The sequence below is a fragment of the Bos mutus genome, chromosome 8 (assembly GCF_027580195.1).
Source record: "Bos mutus isolate GX-2022 chromosome 8, NWIPB_WYAK_1.1, whole genome shotgun sequence".
Taxonomy (NCBI): Eukaryota; Metazoa; Chordata; class Mammalia; order Artiodactyla; family Bovidae; genus Bos; species Bos mutus.
In genome coordinates, this window is record NC_091624.1 from 87,133,895 (window position 1) to 87,151,427 (window position 17,533).

A 17,533-nucleotide genomic window follows, 5' to 3' on the forward strand; every position below is an offset into this window, starting at 1 on the left:
AGTGTCTGGCTCCTGTAGAATTCTGATAGTGTATCTTAGTACAAAATTCTACCTCAAGAAAGAATCTTAAGGTTCATGTTGTTCAAAAATAAAATCAGATTTGTGAATTAATCTACTAACTCCATTAATTTTTAGTCCAGCAAGAGATGTTAATCAAAATTAATTTGTTCTCTCAAGAAAAGACATGAAAAAATAACTGAGACTGGGAACACCAACTATTTCCCTCTAAGAGGCATGCTTTAAGAACAACTGTGATAAGAGGGTAAAATTAGCAAGCCCAATAACTTTAGTTTCTTCAATACCAGGTCCTCACTGAATATTTCATTATATTTCTTTAGGTACTTAGAAAATCAACATCACATCCATATCTAAAAACAAAAATAAAATTCTTTCACAAGTAGTCCAGACCGTCTATGAACAGAAAATTACTGCAGAGCAAACTGCCAATAGCATAATTTCGCATTTAAGTTTTGACTCTGGTTATGGTGTTTTTTGATCTGTGGTGGTGGAGAAGACTCTTGAGAGTCCCTTGCATGGCAAGGAGATCAAACCAGTCAATCCTAAAGGAAATCAGTCCTGAATATTCACTGGAAGGACTGATGCGGAAGCTGAAACTCCAGTACTTTGGCCACCTGATGCAAAGAACTGAAAAGACCCTGATGCTTGGAAAGATTGAAGGCAGGAGGAGAAGGGGACGACAGAGGATGAGATGGCTGGATGGCATCACCAATTCGATGGACACGAGTTTGAGCAAGTTCCGGGGGTTGGTGATGGACAGGGAAACCTGGCATGCTGCAGTCCATGGGGTCACAAAGAGTCAGACACGACGGCACGACTGAACTGAACTCAATGGTGTTTTAGTTTATTATAACTTACTAAGAGCAGTGGCCACAGGACTGGAAAAGGTCAGTTTTCATTCCAACCCCAAAGAAAGGCAATGCCAAAGAATGCTCAAACTACCGCACAATTGCACTCATTTCCCACGCTAGTAAAGTAATGCTCAAAATTCTCCAAGCCAGGCTTCAGCAATAGGTGAACCAAGAACTTCCAGATATTCAAGCTGGTTTTAGAAAAGGCAGAGAAACCAGAGATCAAATTGCCAACATCCGCTGGATCATGGAAAAAGCAAAAGAGTTCCAGAAAAACATCTATTTCTGCTTTATTGACTACGCCAAAGCCTTTGACTGTGTGGATCACAATAAACTGTGGAAAATTCTCAAAGAGATGGGCATACCAGACCACCTGACCTACCTCTTGAGAAACCTATATGCAGGTCAGGAAGCAACATGGAACTGGACATGGAACAACGGACTGGTTCCAAATAGGAAAAGGAGTACGTCAAGGCTGTATATTGTCACCCTGCTTATTTAACTTATATGCAGAATACATCATGAGAAACACTGGGCTGGAAGAAGCACAAGCTGGAATCAAGATTGCCGGGAGAAATATCAATAACCTCAGATATGCAGATGACACCACCCTTATGGCAGAAAGTGAAGAGGAACTAAAAGGCCTCTTGATGAAAGTAAAAGAGGAGAGTGAAAAAGTTGGCTTAAAGCTCAACATTCAGAAAATGAAGATCATGGCATCTGGTCCCATCACTTCATGGGAAATAGATGGGGAAACAGTGGAAACAGTGTCAGACTTTATTTTTTGGGCTCAAAAATCACTGCAGATGGTGACTGCAGCCATGAAATTAAAAGACGCTACTCCTTGGTGAAAAGTTATGACCAACCTAGATAGCATATTGAAAAGCAGAGCCATTACTTTGCCAACAAAGGTCTGTCTAGTCAAGGCTATGGTTTTTCCAGTGGTCATGTATGGATGCGAGAGTTGGACTGTGAAGAAAGCTGAGTGCCGAAGAATTGATGCTTTTGAACTATGGTGTTGGAGAAGACTCTTGAGAATCCCTTGAACTGCAAGGAGATCCAACCAGTCCATTTTAAAGGAGATAAGCCCTGGGTGTTCTTTGGAAGAAATGATGCTAAAGCTGAAACTCTTGGCCACCTCATGAAAAGAGTTGACTCACTGGAAAAGACTCTGATGCTGGGAGGGATTGGGCGCAGGAGGAAAAGGGGATGACAGAGGATGAGATGGCTGGATGGCATCACCAACTCAATGGACGTGAGTTTGAGTGAACTCCAGGAGATGGTGATGGACAGGGAGGCCTGGCATGCTGCAATTCATGGGGTCGCAAAGAGTCAGACACGACTGAGCGACTGAACTGAACTGAAGAGCATACAAAATGCAGAAGGCTTGAAGTCACTTAAAATTTAGAATCTTAGTTTTAGAATTATTCTAAGTATTTTGTTTCCGTACCTGTGCCTCATTAACATGGGGAAAGTGAACTAAAAGACACCTATTTAAATCAAATGGTAATCAAAAAAATAATAAAAAGGAATCTGTCTAGCATGTCTGTGTTTGACTGCTAGTTAATAATGTTTATTGAAGGAGAAACATATACACATTTAGAGATTTTTGCTTTTATAATCTGACGTCAGTTTATTTAAGGGCCAAAATAGAATAATACAGAAAAAAAGGCAATAAATAAAATAAGACTACTACTAGTTAGTTACAATAAACTAACTAGGTTCAGCTTAATCATGCTAAACTTGGGGATTAGATTGAATCAGAAGTCTTCACTCCAAAAAAATTTTTAAGCGTAGAACTCTTTTTATCAAATGGCATATAAAACCCCAATATACAATATAGATAAAAGTAAGCTGCTCAGGTTGAAATGGCAAAGGATGGAACAGCCACAGACTAAGTCTGACTCATCCACAGCATCAGAGGGAGCTGCAGAACACAGACTGAAAACCACCATCTAGGTAATTTCAGAAGTCCCTAAACACTTGGATTTAGTCAACAGTCAACAAGTGATTTCAAAGTTCACAGACACAAAAATGCAAAAATTCCCAAACTTGTATTAGATAATTCTCATATATATCTTTCTCTTCAAAAATTAGGTAGTCCCCCTGAGTCTTAACATTTAGATAAGAATGAAGAGGAAAAAATGCCCATGCATCAGAAATGTTGAATCTTTCCAGAAAAGGGGGATCCACAGTGGAAAAACACCATCTGATTAAGAGAAAAAAGTTATAAGCTATCCCATACTAGAGAAGCTTGAAAACTGACTGAAGATGGAACTAAAATTAATGAAGAGGAAAAATAATCAATACGAAAATCAAATCCGTTTTACCTGTTGGGTGGATCAGATTTAGTTTCCAGTGTATCACTTGCTCTTCTGCAATTATTTTCCTGGATATGTTGCTTAGGTGTAACTAAAGGAATAGAAAAATTAATTACTCTTTAATTATGCTTGTACATTCTAATATTTAGAGCTTTCTTGAAGTTCTCAACAGAATAAAAAATAATATAAATGCTAATAGGAAAAGATAATTATTCAATTATTAACTATAAAGTAATACACATGACAGTGATGGAGAATCTGTACAATAGGCTCTTCTAAAAAGACAACTCACACAAAGTTTCCCCAAAAGGGACAATCCACAATTCCCTAGTATTATATATAGCCATGTTTCATGTTTAAGTACATAGACAATGCACTTACCAAATAAACCAGCCAAAAAGTTATAGTACTTAGCGTATTTTAACCCAGCATCTACAACATCAACTGCTATGTATTTATTCTTCAACATACCATTTAATAATTATGTCACTGCAGTACTAACAATGGGGAAAAAATTTAAAATGGAGACCTGCCTTCAAGAAATCAGTATAGGAGAGACTATTGATAAGAAAAGCATTATGACATATTGTTACAGTATTATAATACAAGTACACACAGAATGCAAGAAGGCAGAAAGGCACCTGGTCCAGAGTAGGGAACATGAAGAAGCCAAGTACTAGGAGAATAAGGTGCACATTTGGTGTGCCAGGGCATAGCATATATCTAGTGAAGCAGCATAACAGGAAATAAAATTGAAGGAACTCATGGCTGCATTTCAGAGGATATTCCAGGAGCTCCTCTTCTTTCAACATGTTTGATTCTGAAAGATTATTCTGTCCAAAGTGTTACTATATAAGAAACCAATGGGTATTGTAAAGTTTTCTTTTAATTCATTATAATGCCACCTTTTAACATTTTCAATAACCTACTAATGATGATGTAGTTTCTGTTATTTATAAAACATTCCAGGGCTTCCCTAGTGGTTCAGCGGTTAACAATCTGCCTTCCAATGCAGGGGACATTGGTTTGATCCCTGGTCCAGGAAGATCCCACATGTCGTGAGGTAACTAAGCCTGTGTGCCACATCTACTAAGCCCACCCTCTAGAGCCCGTGAGCCACAACTGCTGAGACAATGTGCTACAGCCACTGAAACCCACGTGCCCTACGGCCTGTGCTACGCAACAAAGAGTAGCCCCTGTTCACTCCAACTGGAGAAAGCCAACAAAGCAACAAAGACCAAACACAGCCATAAATAAATAAATAGATAGATAGAAAACTCTTTTAAAAAATAAATAAATGGAAGTCTTAAAAGCAACCAGAGATCAAAAATTACCTACAAAGGAATGACAATTAGACTGACAGCAAATGTTTCAAAAAGAAGGCAGAAAGTAATCACGGCGTATTATCAAAGTCTCAAGGAAAAATTTAGTCTTGATCTTGAATCCTATAACCAATCTATCATTCATTAAGTAAAGAAGACATTTCTCCAAAGAAGACATACAGATAGTCAACAGACACACGAAAAGATGCTCAACATTGCTAATTATTAGAGAAATGCAAATCAACACCACAATATCAACCTCACAATGGTTAGAATGGCTACCATAAAAAAATCTATAAATAATAAATGCTGGAGAGGATGTGGACACAAGGGAACTCTCCTACACAGGGGACTGTAAACTGGTGCAGCGACTATAGAAAACATATGGAGATTCCTTACAAATCTAAAAGCAAAACTACCATTTGACCCAGCAACTCCATTCCTGGATATATATGCAGAAAAAACAAAAACTCTAATTTGAAAAAACACATGCACCTCAATGTTCATAGCAGCACTATTTATAATAGTTAAGATATGGAAGCAAACCAAGTCTCCATCAACAGATTACTGGCTGAAGAAGTGGTATAAATGTGCATATATATGTATGTGTGTGTGTGTGTGTGTGTGTGTGTGCATATATATATACATATATATATATAAAGGGTATTTTGGGCTTCCCCAGTGGCTCAGCAGTAAAGGATCCGCCTGCAATGCAAGAGCTGCAGGAGACTCAGGTTCACACCCTGGGTGGGGAAGATCCCCTGGAGGAGGGTGTGGCAACCCACTCCAATATTCTTGCCTGGAGAATCCCATGGACAGAGGAGCCTGGCAGGCTACAATCCATAGCATCGCAAAGAGTCGGGCACAACTGAAGCAACATAGCACCCATGCAGACATAATGGATATTTATATGAATATTTCTGAGCCATAAAAGAGTAAAACATTGCCATTTCCACAACATGCATGGACTAAAGAATATTAGGTTTAGTGAAATTAGTCAGAGACAGACAAATACTATATGGTTCACTTATATGTGATTTCTAAAAAGTAATGGAAATTTTGTCTAACTCAATGAAACTATGAGCCATGCCGTGTAGGGCCACCCAAGACAGATGGCTCATGGTGGAGAGTTCTGACAAAACGTGGTCCACTGGAGAAGAGAATGCAAATCACTTCAGTACTCTTGCCTTGAGAACCTCATGAATAGTATGAAAAGGCAAAAAGATACGACACTGAAGGATGAACTCTGCAGATCAGTAGGCGCCCACAGAAGAGTGGAGAATAACACCAGAAAGAATGAAGAGACGGAGCCAAAGCAAAAACAACGCCCAGTTGTGGATGTGACTGGTGATGGAAGAAAAGTCCAATGCTGTAAAAAACAATATTGCATAGGAACCTGGAACGTTAGGTCCATGAATCAAGGTAAATTGGAAGTGGTCAAACAGTAGATGGCAAGAGTAAACATCAACATTTTAGAAATCAGAGAACTAAAATGGACTGGAATGGACGAATTTAACTTAGATGACCATTATATCTATTACTGTGGGCAAGAATCCCTTAGAAGAAATGGAGTAGCCATCATAGTCAATAAAAGTGTCCAAAATGCAGTCCTTGGGTGCACTCTCAAAAACCACAGAATGATCTCTGTTCATTTCCAAGGCAAACCATTCAATGTCACATTAATCCAAGTCTATGCCCCAACCAGTAATGCTGAAGAAGCTGAAGTTGAACAGTTTTATGAAGACCTACAAGACCTTCTAGAACTAACACCCAAAACAGATGTTCTTTTCATTATAGGGACTGGAATGCAAAATTAGTAAGTCAAGAGATACCTGGAGTAACAGGCAAATTTGGCCTTAGAGTACAAAACGAAGCAGGGCAAAGGCTAACAGAGATTTGCCAAGAGAATGCACTAGTTACAGCAAACACCCTCTTCCACCAACACAAGAGATGACTCTACACATGAACATCACCAGATGCAGATGGTCAATACCAAAATCAGATTCATTATATGCTTTGCAGCCAAAGATGAAGAAACTCTATACAGTCAGCAAAAACAAGACTGGGAGCTGACTGTAGCTCATATCATGAGCTCCTTATTGCCAAATTCAGACTGAAATTGAACAAAGTAGGGAAAACCACTAGACCATTCAGGTATGACCTAAATCAAATCCCTTACGATTATACAGTGGAAATGACAAATAGATTCAAGAGATTAGATCTGATAGAGTATCTGAAGAACTAAGGATAGATGTTTGTGACATTGTACAGGAGGCAGTGATAAAGACCATTCCCAAGAAAAAGAAATGCAATAAGGAAAAATGGTTGTCTGAGGAGGCCTTACAAATAGCTAAGAAAAGAAGAAAAGCTAAAGGCAAAGGAGAAAAGTAAAGTATACCCATCTGAATGCAGAGTTCCAAAGAATAGCAAGGAGAGATAAGAAAGTCCTCCTCAGGGATCAATGCAAAGAAATAGAGGAAAACAATAGAATGGCAAAGACTAGACATTTCGTCAAGAAAATTAGAGATACCAAGGGAACATTTCATGCAAAGATGGGCTCAATAAAGGACAAAAATGGAATGGACCTAACAGAAGCAGAAGATATTAAGAAGTGACAAGAATACACAGAAGAACTGTACAAAAAAGATCTTCATGACCCAGATAACCACGATGGTGTGATCACTCACCTAGAGCCAGACATCCTGGAATGCGAAGTCAAGTGGGCCTTAGGAAACAACACTACGAACAAAGCTTGTGGAGGTGATGGAATTCCAGTTGAGCTATTTCAAATCCTGAAACATGATGCTGTTAAAGTGATGCATTCAATATGCCAGCAAAGTTGGTAAACTCAGCAGTGGCCACAGGACTGGAAAAGGTCAGTTTTCATTATAATCCCAAAGAAAGGCAATGCCAAAGAATGCTCAAACTACTGCACAATTGCACTCATCTCACACACTAGTAAAGTAATGCTCAAAATTCTCCAAGCCAGGCTTCAGCAATACGTGAACCGTGAATTTCCAGATGTTCAAGCTGGACTTAGAAAAGGCAGGGGAACAAAAAAAAAAGAAAAAAGAAAAGGCAGGGGAACCAGAGATAAAATTGCCAACATTCAATGAATCACAGAAAAAGCAAGAGAGTTCCAGAAAAACATCTATTTCTGCTTTATTGACTACACCAAAGGCTTTGACTGTGTGGATCACAACAAACTGTAGAAAATTCTTGAAGAGATGGGAATATCAGACCACCTGACCTGCCTCCTGAGAAATCTGTATGCAGGTCAAGAAGCAAAAGTTAGAACAGGACATGAAACAACAGACTGGTTCAAAATTGCAAAAGAAGTATGTCAAGGCTGTATATTTTCACCCTGCTTATGTAATTTATATGTAGAGTACACCATGTGAAAAGTCGGTGTGGATGAAACACAAGCTGGAATCAAGATTGCTGGGAGAAATACCAATAACCTCAGATATGCAGATGATACCACCCTTACGGCAGAAAGCAAAGAACTAAAGAGCCTCTTGATGAAAGTGAAAGAGGAGAGTGAAAAAGCTGGCTTAAAATTCAACATTCAAAAAACAAAGATCATGGCATCCAGTCCCATCACTGCATGGCAAATAGATAGGGTAACAATGAAACAGTGACAGACTTTATTTTCTTGGGTTCCAAAATCTCTGCAGATGGTAACTACAGCCATGAAATTAAAAGACGCTTGCTCCTTGTAAGAAAAGCTATGACCCTCCTAGACAACGTATTAAAAAGCAGAGACATTACTTTGCTAACAAAGGTCTGTCTTGTCAAAGCTATGGTTTTTCCAGTAGTCAAGTATGGATGTGAGAGCTGGACCATAAAGAAAGCCAAGTGCCTAAGAATTAATTATTTTGAACTGTGGTGCTGGAGAAGACTCTTGAGTGTCCCTCGGACTGCAAGGAGATTAAACCACCAATCCTAAAGGAAATGTGTCCTGAATATTCATTGGAAGGACTGAAGCTGAAGCTGAAGCTCCAATACTGTGCCCACCTGATGCAAAGACCTGACTCACTGGAAAAGACCCTGATGCTGGGAAAGATTGAAGGCAGGAAAGGGGACGACAGAGGATGAGATGGTTGGATGGCATCACAGACTCAATGGATATGAGTTTGAGCAAGCTCTGGGAGTTGGTGATGGACAGGGAAGCCTGGCATGTTGTAGTTCATGGGGTCGCAAAAAGTTGGACACGACTGTGCAACTTTCACTCAAACTAAATATGCCAAGAGTAAAAAGGCCCCTTCCAAGCTGAAGTGAGAACATAATGCCAACCAAATATGTCAAGAACTATCAAAGTAATTCTGTCATCGTAAATAATGCTCTGAATCTGAAAGTCTTCATTCAACAAACGATGCAGTCTTTTCTGTCTACACTTCTGCTGGCTCCTATCCTTGACCTGTGCTCTCTGGTCTATGATGTTTCCCAGTTAGTGTCCTCCTCACATACACCTGACTCTCAAAACAAATCACCTATGCTAGTTGTGGTTATCCTTTTCTTCCTAAGTCCTGTGCTGACTGCTGCCATGATCGAATACCTGCCTGAACTCCACTGTGACCAACTCCTCACTGGTTACATATTCCAACATTTTTTATTCACTTATTCCTCTACCTATCTACCTTACATTTACTGAACCCAGTAACAATTTCTTGTACACAAGCAGCAGACAATTGGGGAGACTAAGTATGAAATGGCTATTAGATACTGCAGAGAAATTAACTTTGAGGTGTGACAATGGTATGATGTTTGAGGAAACTGGATGAGATATTATAGAACTATTATTAATTTTAAGTATAAAATTAATGGCAATTAAACAGGAAAAAGTCCTTATTTTCATGGGAGTGCATGCTGAAACACTTAAGAGTAAAGTGTTAACATTTCAAATGGTTTAGCAAATAAAACTACACATTTAAAGCAAAAATCTCAACTGCAGAAACAGGCAATGATTAGGTATCCTTCTTTCATGTTAAAAAATTGTGGGCTTCTACACAAAAACTTACAAATGAATATTAATAGCAGCATTACTCATAGTAGCCAAATGGTGGAAACAATACAAAGATTGTGCAAAGTAAAAAACTGTGCAAGTAAGGAAAGGAGACACAATAAGCCTATTATATGATGTTCTTTACATGAAATATCCAGAATAGGCAAATTCACAGAGACTGGGAGAATGTTAGTCATTGTCAGGGTCTGGGAGAAGGGGAAATGAGAAGTAATTGCCAATAGGTACCAAGTTTTCTTTTGAGGTAATAAAAATACGCAGAATTAGCTAGTGGTAATGGTTGCACACCTTTGCAAATTTACTAAATGCCACTGAGTTGGACACTTTGCAATGACCAAAATGCTATATACATTTCACCACAAAATATAACTGGGAAAAAAACATGAAAGAATATGTAAGAACTATTATTATAGTGAGAGATATTAATGAGAGGCAAGTTTAAAAGAGAAAAAAAGTAAAAAACCAACCTGGAAGTGAAGCAGGATACTGTAAAAGAATGCTCCTCGCATATGCTTCTTCTGAGGCAGGATCAAACGAAAGTGGAGACATAGGCGGTAAAAGATCCACAGCCTCAAACAAAGAATTTATTATTTTGAAATATACACACTTTACTCAGTACCATAATAACAATACTAAATTAACCTATGAAAGGATGATTTCTTTTTTCCATAATAAAGATAGAATTGCCAAACATACAAATTATATAACTGTTTTAAACTAAAGAATACAATATTTGGAGTAAGAAGACTACTTTGTCCTCCAATTATGCCTCAAATGTAACAGAACCTAACATAAAGAGAAATGTCTCATTTTCCTTTTAACACAATCCATTGAATCTAAAAATATTAACCATATCATAAGACCTTGATGAACATTCTAATGTGTATTTAGGAAAATCACAGAAACCAAAATATTTGAAATGTAGGCTCAGATGCAAAGATGACAAGCATATACACATATAGCACTTCTAAGTCACTTGTTACATGATAAATCAAGAGATTACAAGAGATTAAACTATTCTCCAAAAGGCAAGTCAATATTACTTACTGGAGTAGAACCCTTAATTATACTGAAAGGAGACAAGCCAAGAAACTCTTTCCACTTTTTATGCCATTCTTCTTGCTTTTCAACAATAGAATGTCTTATAGTTTTGAGAGCTTCTGTTATTTTATACCTGTGATGGAATAAAAAATAACTTCATTCAAAACATGAATATATAAAAAGGACTAAGAAAAAGTACTGAAATAAGAATTTGTGGTATATGTGGGAAACCTCTGTAACTTCTCAGTTTTGCTGTGAACCTTAAATTCTTCTTTAAAAACCTCAATTTAAAAAATTTAACAGCCAATTAAAAAAATCGAAAAAAATGAACAAAAATAAAAAAGAATACAATGGGGCATTCCAGATGACACAGTGATAAAGAATCCACCTGATAATGCAAGAGGCACAAGAGACGCAGGTTTGATCCCTGGGTCGGGATGATCCCAGGGAGTAAGAAATGGCAACCTGCTCCACTAATCTTGTCTGGGAAATCCCAAGGACAGAGGAGCCTGGCGGGCTACAGTCCATGGGATGGCAAAAGAGTTGGACACAACTTAGTGACTAAATACCACACCACCACCACAAAAGAAAGCTAGAGAAAAGCTTAAATTATTTCATTAAGAATTATCACTCAGGGCAAGTAATATACACCAGACAAAAGAAAACTATGTTAATTTTCCTTTCTATTTCATGTGTCTCTCTAGAAGTTGATGACATATGGTTTTTGAGTACCAGTAAAATTTTCACATTTGTTTGCCAAAGCTACAGAGGTGTTAACTAGAGTTGTGCTGAGAAATTATCAAAACCACCCTGCTGCTGCTGCTAAGTCGCTTCAGTCGTGTCCAACTCTGTGAGACCCCATAGACGGCAGCCCACCCTACTCTTCCCCAAATGAAATAACAGAGGATCTTTATAGTGTACCTCATATGCTTCAGATCTGACAGTCTTTCTTTCTGAAATCTGGTCTCTTTTTCAAGGAAGTGAAGGTCTATTGTCAGTCTTGCTTGGTCAGTTTGACAACATTCACATTTCATTACTTTCAAGACTTCATTTAATAACCAAAAAACTGTTAAGATGTTCAATTTTCCAGCCTCATAAATATTTCCTGTGTGCAACTAAGGATTCAGAAAGGAAAAAAAGTGAACTATAGATTCTTAAGATAATAAAATGCTATAAGAACATATTTACGTCTGTCACCAATATATAAAAAGGCTACAAGAGTGAAAAAAAAAAAGCTACACAAAAATAAAATTATGTAAAGAATTCTGATCCGAAGAAGACTACTGTGGAAGAATTAACACACCATGCTACATTTTTGTATCATGCAAAAAAAGTTGAAAACTAGAATAAAAGAAATGGAAAGCAAAATAAAGACTGAGGAGAAAGATTAGGCTTAGATAAAGATCATGAGTTCATGTTTTAACAAAAGTTGCCAATTGAAGGGCCCCTAAAGACTGATTCCAAACTTAGACATTTTTATTTGGCCTGTACAGTTCCAAAGTTTTAAAATCATTTGAATTAGTTACCAATATTTTTTAAAAAGATTTCATCATTTCCTGGTGCTTCCCTGGTGGCTCAGTGGTTAAAAATCCGCTTGCCAATGCAAGAGACACAGGTTTGATCCCTGGGTCAGAAAGATCCCCTGGAGAAGGAAATGGCAACCCACTCTGGTATAATTGCCTGGAGAACCCTGATGGACAGAGTTGCCTGGTGGGCTACAGTCCATGGAGTTGCAAAAGAGCCAGACATGATTTAGCAACTATACAACATTTTTTACTTTATCCCTATTGTTACACACAATTAGTATACTTAATTTATATGATATTACCTGCCTAGCTCCTATAGGAATCTGTGTTTACAGATCCTAATTTTTTATGTACTCTGAATTTGAAGTGCCTGACATGTTACCCATTAAAGTTCTTCAGGGTCACAATATTTTATCTTTATATCCCCTTGTTGTTGTTGTTTAATCGCTAAGTTATGCCCGACTCTTTGCAACCCCATGGACTGTAGCCTGCCAGGCTCCTCTGTCGAGGGGATTTCCCAGGCAAGAATATTGGAGTGGGTTGCCATTTCCTTTTCCAGGGGATCTTCCCAATCCAGGGATCGAACCCAAGTCTTCTGCATTGGCAGGAGAGTTCTTTACCACTGAGTCACCTGGGAAGCCTTTATATCCCCTACATGACAATAAAGTCAATGCTTAATAAATTTTAATTTACTAAGAAAAAAAAAAAGTAGTGATTCAGATGTAAATGTCCTATAAGCAAGTGGAAAAATTTGATACAGTTTGCATTGAAGGGGAGAGACTGGAAATAAAAATTTGGTAATATTATTGTACAGGAGGCTGATGAGACCATGGAACTGGATAAGAATTTACATATGAATTTATAACATGAGGAAGAAACGAGAGCATTAAAGGAATAATAGGGAACACATTCACTTAAAAGTCAGAGAAAAAGGAACCAATGGAAAAATGGAAACAGTAGTCTGAAACGCCACAGGAGGGCAAAGACACTGAGGTCACAAAAGCTAAAAGAAAAGACTTTAATCGAATCAAGATCAAAGGAAAATAAGAAAATGGAGAGTTTTTAAAAAGAAATTTAGCTATCAGAGATCATTATTGTTCTCTTTGAGAATTTATAAAGAATTAGGTACCATATCATCTTCCTATTAAGTACCTCCTACTCTCTACACTATATGATGTAGCACCATAAAAGGTATGAACAATTAATAAAAGTTGATAGATATAAATATACACACCCTTAACAGTACCCCTCGTTATGAAAGATTCACCAGATACATGCACAAAAGTAAATTCTGAAAACAGTAGAAAAAGATTGTAAGAAAAACAATATATAATACATAAAATAATTAAGTGAAAGGAGTTTTCTCAAAAGCTTCCTTAATTATCAAATACTTACCTGACACATTTGTTTCTCAATTTTATCAAGTAAGAGGCTTGGAATATTGATAGCAATGTCAGTTCCATCTAAAGTATAATTGTTATCAAGACTAAGGACTGAACTAACAACTTCTCTCTCTTTTTCCAAAAACATAAGTGTTTCATTCACGTTAGTCCACAAAGACCGAACCTTTGAAAACACAAACAAATATTAAAGTCTACATATAATCAGTCTATATATACATTAAAAAAATGTAAAACACAAATATATGCTCTTTCCCAGGAACAAATGAAATATTCCTGGAATGGCTTCGATAACAAAATTAACTATTTTAACAGTCTAAAAGCACTGATACTACTTTCAACAGCACTTTAAAGAATTTCTCAGGAGAATCTAGACCATTATGATTTGCAAAACATACCTAAGAAACCTTACATTATCAAGATGCAATTAGCATTTCCTATATTCTGATATGCCATCAATCTAAAGGAGGTTTTTCAAGAAGAATAAAAGCTTTTCAGGAGAAAAAAGAAAAAACCATATATCAACTTTTAAGAGTCATTCAAGTTTCAAAGAGTTAAAATGTCAAAAACTATGTATTAATCTATGTTTATTAAATTAATTATAAGAATGTTCATAGCACTCATTTGTAATAGTCAAAAACTGTAATGAATCCAAAGAATTACCTTGAGTAAAAAGAGTATATTTTGCTATACTCATAAAATAGAATATTAGACAGCAATGAGAATGAACACATACAACAGCAAGGATAAAACAGCATTAAGTGAAAGAAGCTGAATACAAAAGAATATATTTTATACATGCCCATTTATGGGTCAAACAGGCAAAACTAATCTTTAGTGTAAGAAGTGAGGATAGTGTTTATTCTTGGAAGGAAACAGCCGTGAATGAAAGGGGGTTCAATGCTCTTGGGGTGATGGTAACATTCTGTTCCTTAAGTTAAATGCTGGTTACATGGATGTGTTCACTTTGTGAAATTTTGTCAAGCTACATACGATTTTTGCACGTTTTTGCACGTATGTTATTATGCCTCAAAAGAATTTACAAAAGTAGAGAGGAGGAGGGAAAATATAATAATTATATTTGTGTTAATGTCTGTGTCTTCTCACAGCACAAAGAAAAGTTGTTCCACAAAGGAAGTCTCACTGGCTGGCCATCTAGAGATCTCACAGGATGACATCTCCTTGGTGAATGTACAAAGATCCAGGATCTGGGTCTCAGATTTTTCAAGTCTAGAAATTTTATCTTGTCAATGGCGCAAAGTTGACTCAGGGAAACTAAATATTACCTAAACTCAAGAGAGATACGGAGAAGGCAATGGCACCCCACTCCAATACTCTTGCCTGGAAAATCCCATGGACGGAGGAGCCTGGTAGGCTGCAGTCCATGGGGTCACGAAGACTCGGACACGACTGAGCGACTTCACTTTCACTTTTCACTTTCGTGCACTGGAGAAGGAAATGGCAACCCACTCCAGTGTTCTTGCCTGGAGAATCCCAGGGACGGGGAGCCTGGTGGGCTGCTGTCTATGGGGTCACACAGAGTCGGACATGACTGAAGCGACTTAGCAGTAGCAGGGAGAGAGATAGCTATGAACTTCTCTTGTGGTCCCGTGGCTAAGACTCTGCACTCTCAACACAGGAGGCCCAGGTTCGATCCCTGGTCAGGGAGCTAGATATCATAAGCCACAACTAAAGATTTTACATTCCACAACTAAGACAAATAAATATATAAATTTTTTTGCTATGAAAACTCTTATTGGATTTCATACCAACCTAACGTATTAAGCTTACAATCAAAGATACTATATTCAACAACAGGAATATTCATATTCGCTGAACTAGAAGCTCCATAAAGGAAGTGACTCTGCTTGTTTTCTTCAGTGCTCTAGCCCACACTATCTAGAAGAATGTCTAGCAAATGATCAACAAACAGTCACTGAATTAATGAATAATTATTTCCTGCTCTTGTTTAGTCACTAAGTTGTGTCTGACTCTGCAGTTCCATGGACTGCAGCACGCCGGGCTTCCCTGTCTTTCACTATCACCTGGAGTTTCCTCGGATTCATGTCCATTGAGTCAGAGATGCCACCCCATTCTCCTTTTGCCATCAATCTTTCCCAGCATCAGGGTCTTTTCCAATGAGTCGGCTCTTTGCATTAGGGGGTCAAATTACTGGAGCTTCAGCTTCAGTCCTTCGAATGAATATTCAGAGTTGATTTCCCTTAGGATTGACTAACTTGATCTCCTTGCAGTCCAAGGGACTCTCAACTGTCTTCTCCAACACCACAGTTCAAAAGCATCAATTCTTCAGCACTCAGCCTTCTTTATACTCCAACTCTCACATCCATACATGACTACTGGAAAAACCATAGCTTTGACTATCCACACCTGTGTTGGCAAAGTCTCTGCTTTTTAATACACTGTCTAGGTTTATCATAGCTTTTCTTCCAAGGAGCAAGTGTCTTTTAATTTCATGGCTGCAGTCACCATCTGCAGTGACTTTGGAGCCCAAGAAAATAAAATCTGACACTGCTTCCACTTTTCCCCCTTCTATTTGCCATGAAGTGATGGGGCCAGATTCATGATCCTGAGGAGGGCACTCACCTTTCCCAAAGACAAACTGCCTAAAAAGTCAAATCAATACTCCAAAGCAGCCTGGTGACCATAGAATAAGAATACAGAGTCTGAGAGAGATTTCATCCAAATACAAAGACCTAAGAAAACTCTCCTACCCCACATTTGTTAAAGCCAACCTCTGAAAGCCTCAGATCATCTATAACTGCCAGATTCCTCATGCCAGTCTCAATGTGACTTCTCATTTTTCTTCCAAACTTACCACTATCCTCCTTCAAATCATGTATTTTTTTGCTTAGATAAATATTACTGATTAAGCTACAATCAAACTGAACTTTCCTTGCTAGAGTGAAAGATTTTAAATTAACCAAATTTAAAACTGTGTTGTATACATTTAGTCTGATTATAAGCTAATTTTTTCCATTATATTCAACTGTCTGAAAGGCACCTGTTGATACTTTTATGTCCATACAACTTATGAGTTAAAAAAATGTATAACACTGTTATAAAAAGAGACATACATGAGTTCAGTTAAGTAAGTAAACACTGCATATCACAAAACAAAGATTAAATTTTTCCCTTCAAAAGTTGTCTCACCTTTTGAATTTTCTCTTGTATATTACTTTGGTCATCACAGGGTTCCATTCTAGTTAAAAATTAAATAATCTCATTAGTCAATTAAAAAAAACTGGTAACTTACCATCCAAAGAGCTAATTAATCTGTAAACCCACCCACTAACAACCATTCCTATTAAAAGCAAAAATAAAACTCAACCTCAAACCTATCATAATTTATTAGAAGAACTGGACTAGGAATCTATGTTTTTGTCATATTATCAACTAGGTATTGAAATGTTATTTTAACTAATCTCATTGTTTGTTTGTTTTTTAACCTATAACATGCAGGAGGTTAAACTAATACTTCAGGCAACTTTCAGCTCTAGAAGTCACTTACTTTTTTATTTGGTTTTCCAGTCCCATACATTCTGATCTCAAATTTCGTACCTGTTTAACTGACAATCTGCAACAAAAACATACAAAATGACAGCTATAATTCTACTACAACAGTATAGGCCACTTTGATATTTCCCCCCATTTCATATCTTTACTCAAGGCCTCTAAGGGCTACTCTTCCAAATATACCAGTAGCTAGTCTTAAAGGGGCTCTAGACTCCCTTTAAGAATTACAAGAGTGATGTAACATATAGGCAGGACTATTGAGATAAACCAGAACTTCTTGGTTCATAAACTCTGACTTCAGGTAAAAATGCTGGAGGTCAGACTACCCTGCTCTCTTATCCTTACCTCACATTCTTAGGGGATAAATTCAAATGTTACCTGAGGCAGGCAACATTGCAGTTTTAAGGAGATTTCAAAGGATTTTGTAGCTTTCATAATAGATAAGACAGCATGTAAAAAGCTATCTTACTATAGTTGTTTATAATTATTAAAAATTG

General features: G+C 37.4%; 1 protein-coding gene across 3 annotated transcripts in view; it reads right to left on the bottom strand.

Moving 5' to 3' along the window:
* Positions 1-17,533, bottom strand: part of HAUS6 (HAUS augmin like complex subunit 6) — a 42,567-nt gene that overhangs the window by 13,296 nt on the left and 11,738 nt on the right. For all 3 annotated transcript variants that reach the window (XR_011465184.1, XM_005902273.3, XM_070375946.1), the window contains 7 exons: positions 17,032-17,097; positions 16,674-16,722; positions 13,498-13,668; positions 11,498-11,691; positions 10,583-10,709; positions 10,003-10,105; positions 3,200-3,281 (listed from right to left, as the gene is read on the bottom strand). Coding sequence is in view for 2 of the 3 variants with exons in the window: in XM_005902273.3 (XP_005902335.1) it covers positions 3,200-3,281; positions 10,003-10,105; positions 10,583-10,709; positions 11,498-11,691; positions 13,498-13,668; positions 16,674-16,722; positions 17,032-17,097 (792 nt within the window). In the remaining variant the exon portion in view is untranslated. The remainder of the gene's footprint in view (positions 1-3,199; positions 3,282-10,002; positions 10,106-10,582; positions 10,710-11,497; positions 11,692-13,497; positions 13,669-16,673; positions 16,723-17,031; positions 17,098-17,533) is intronic.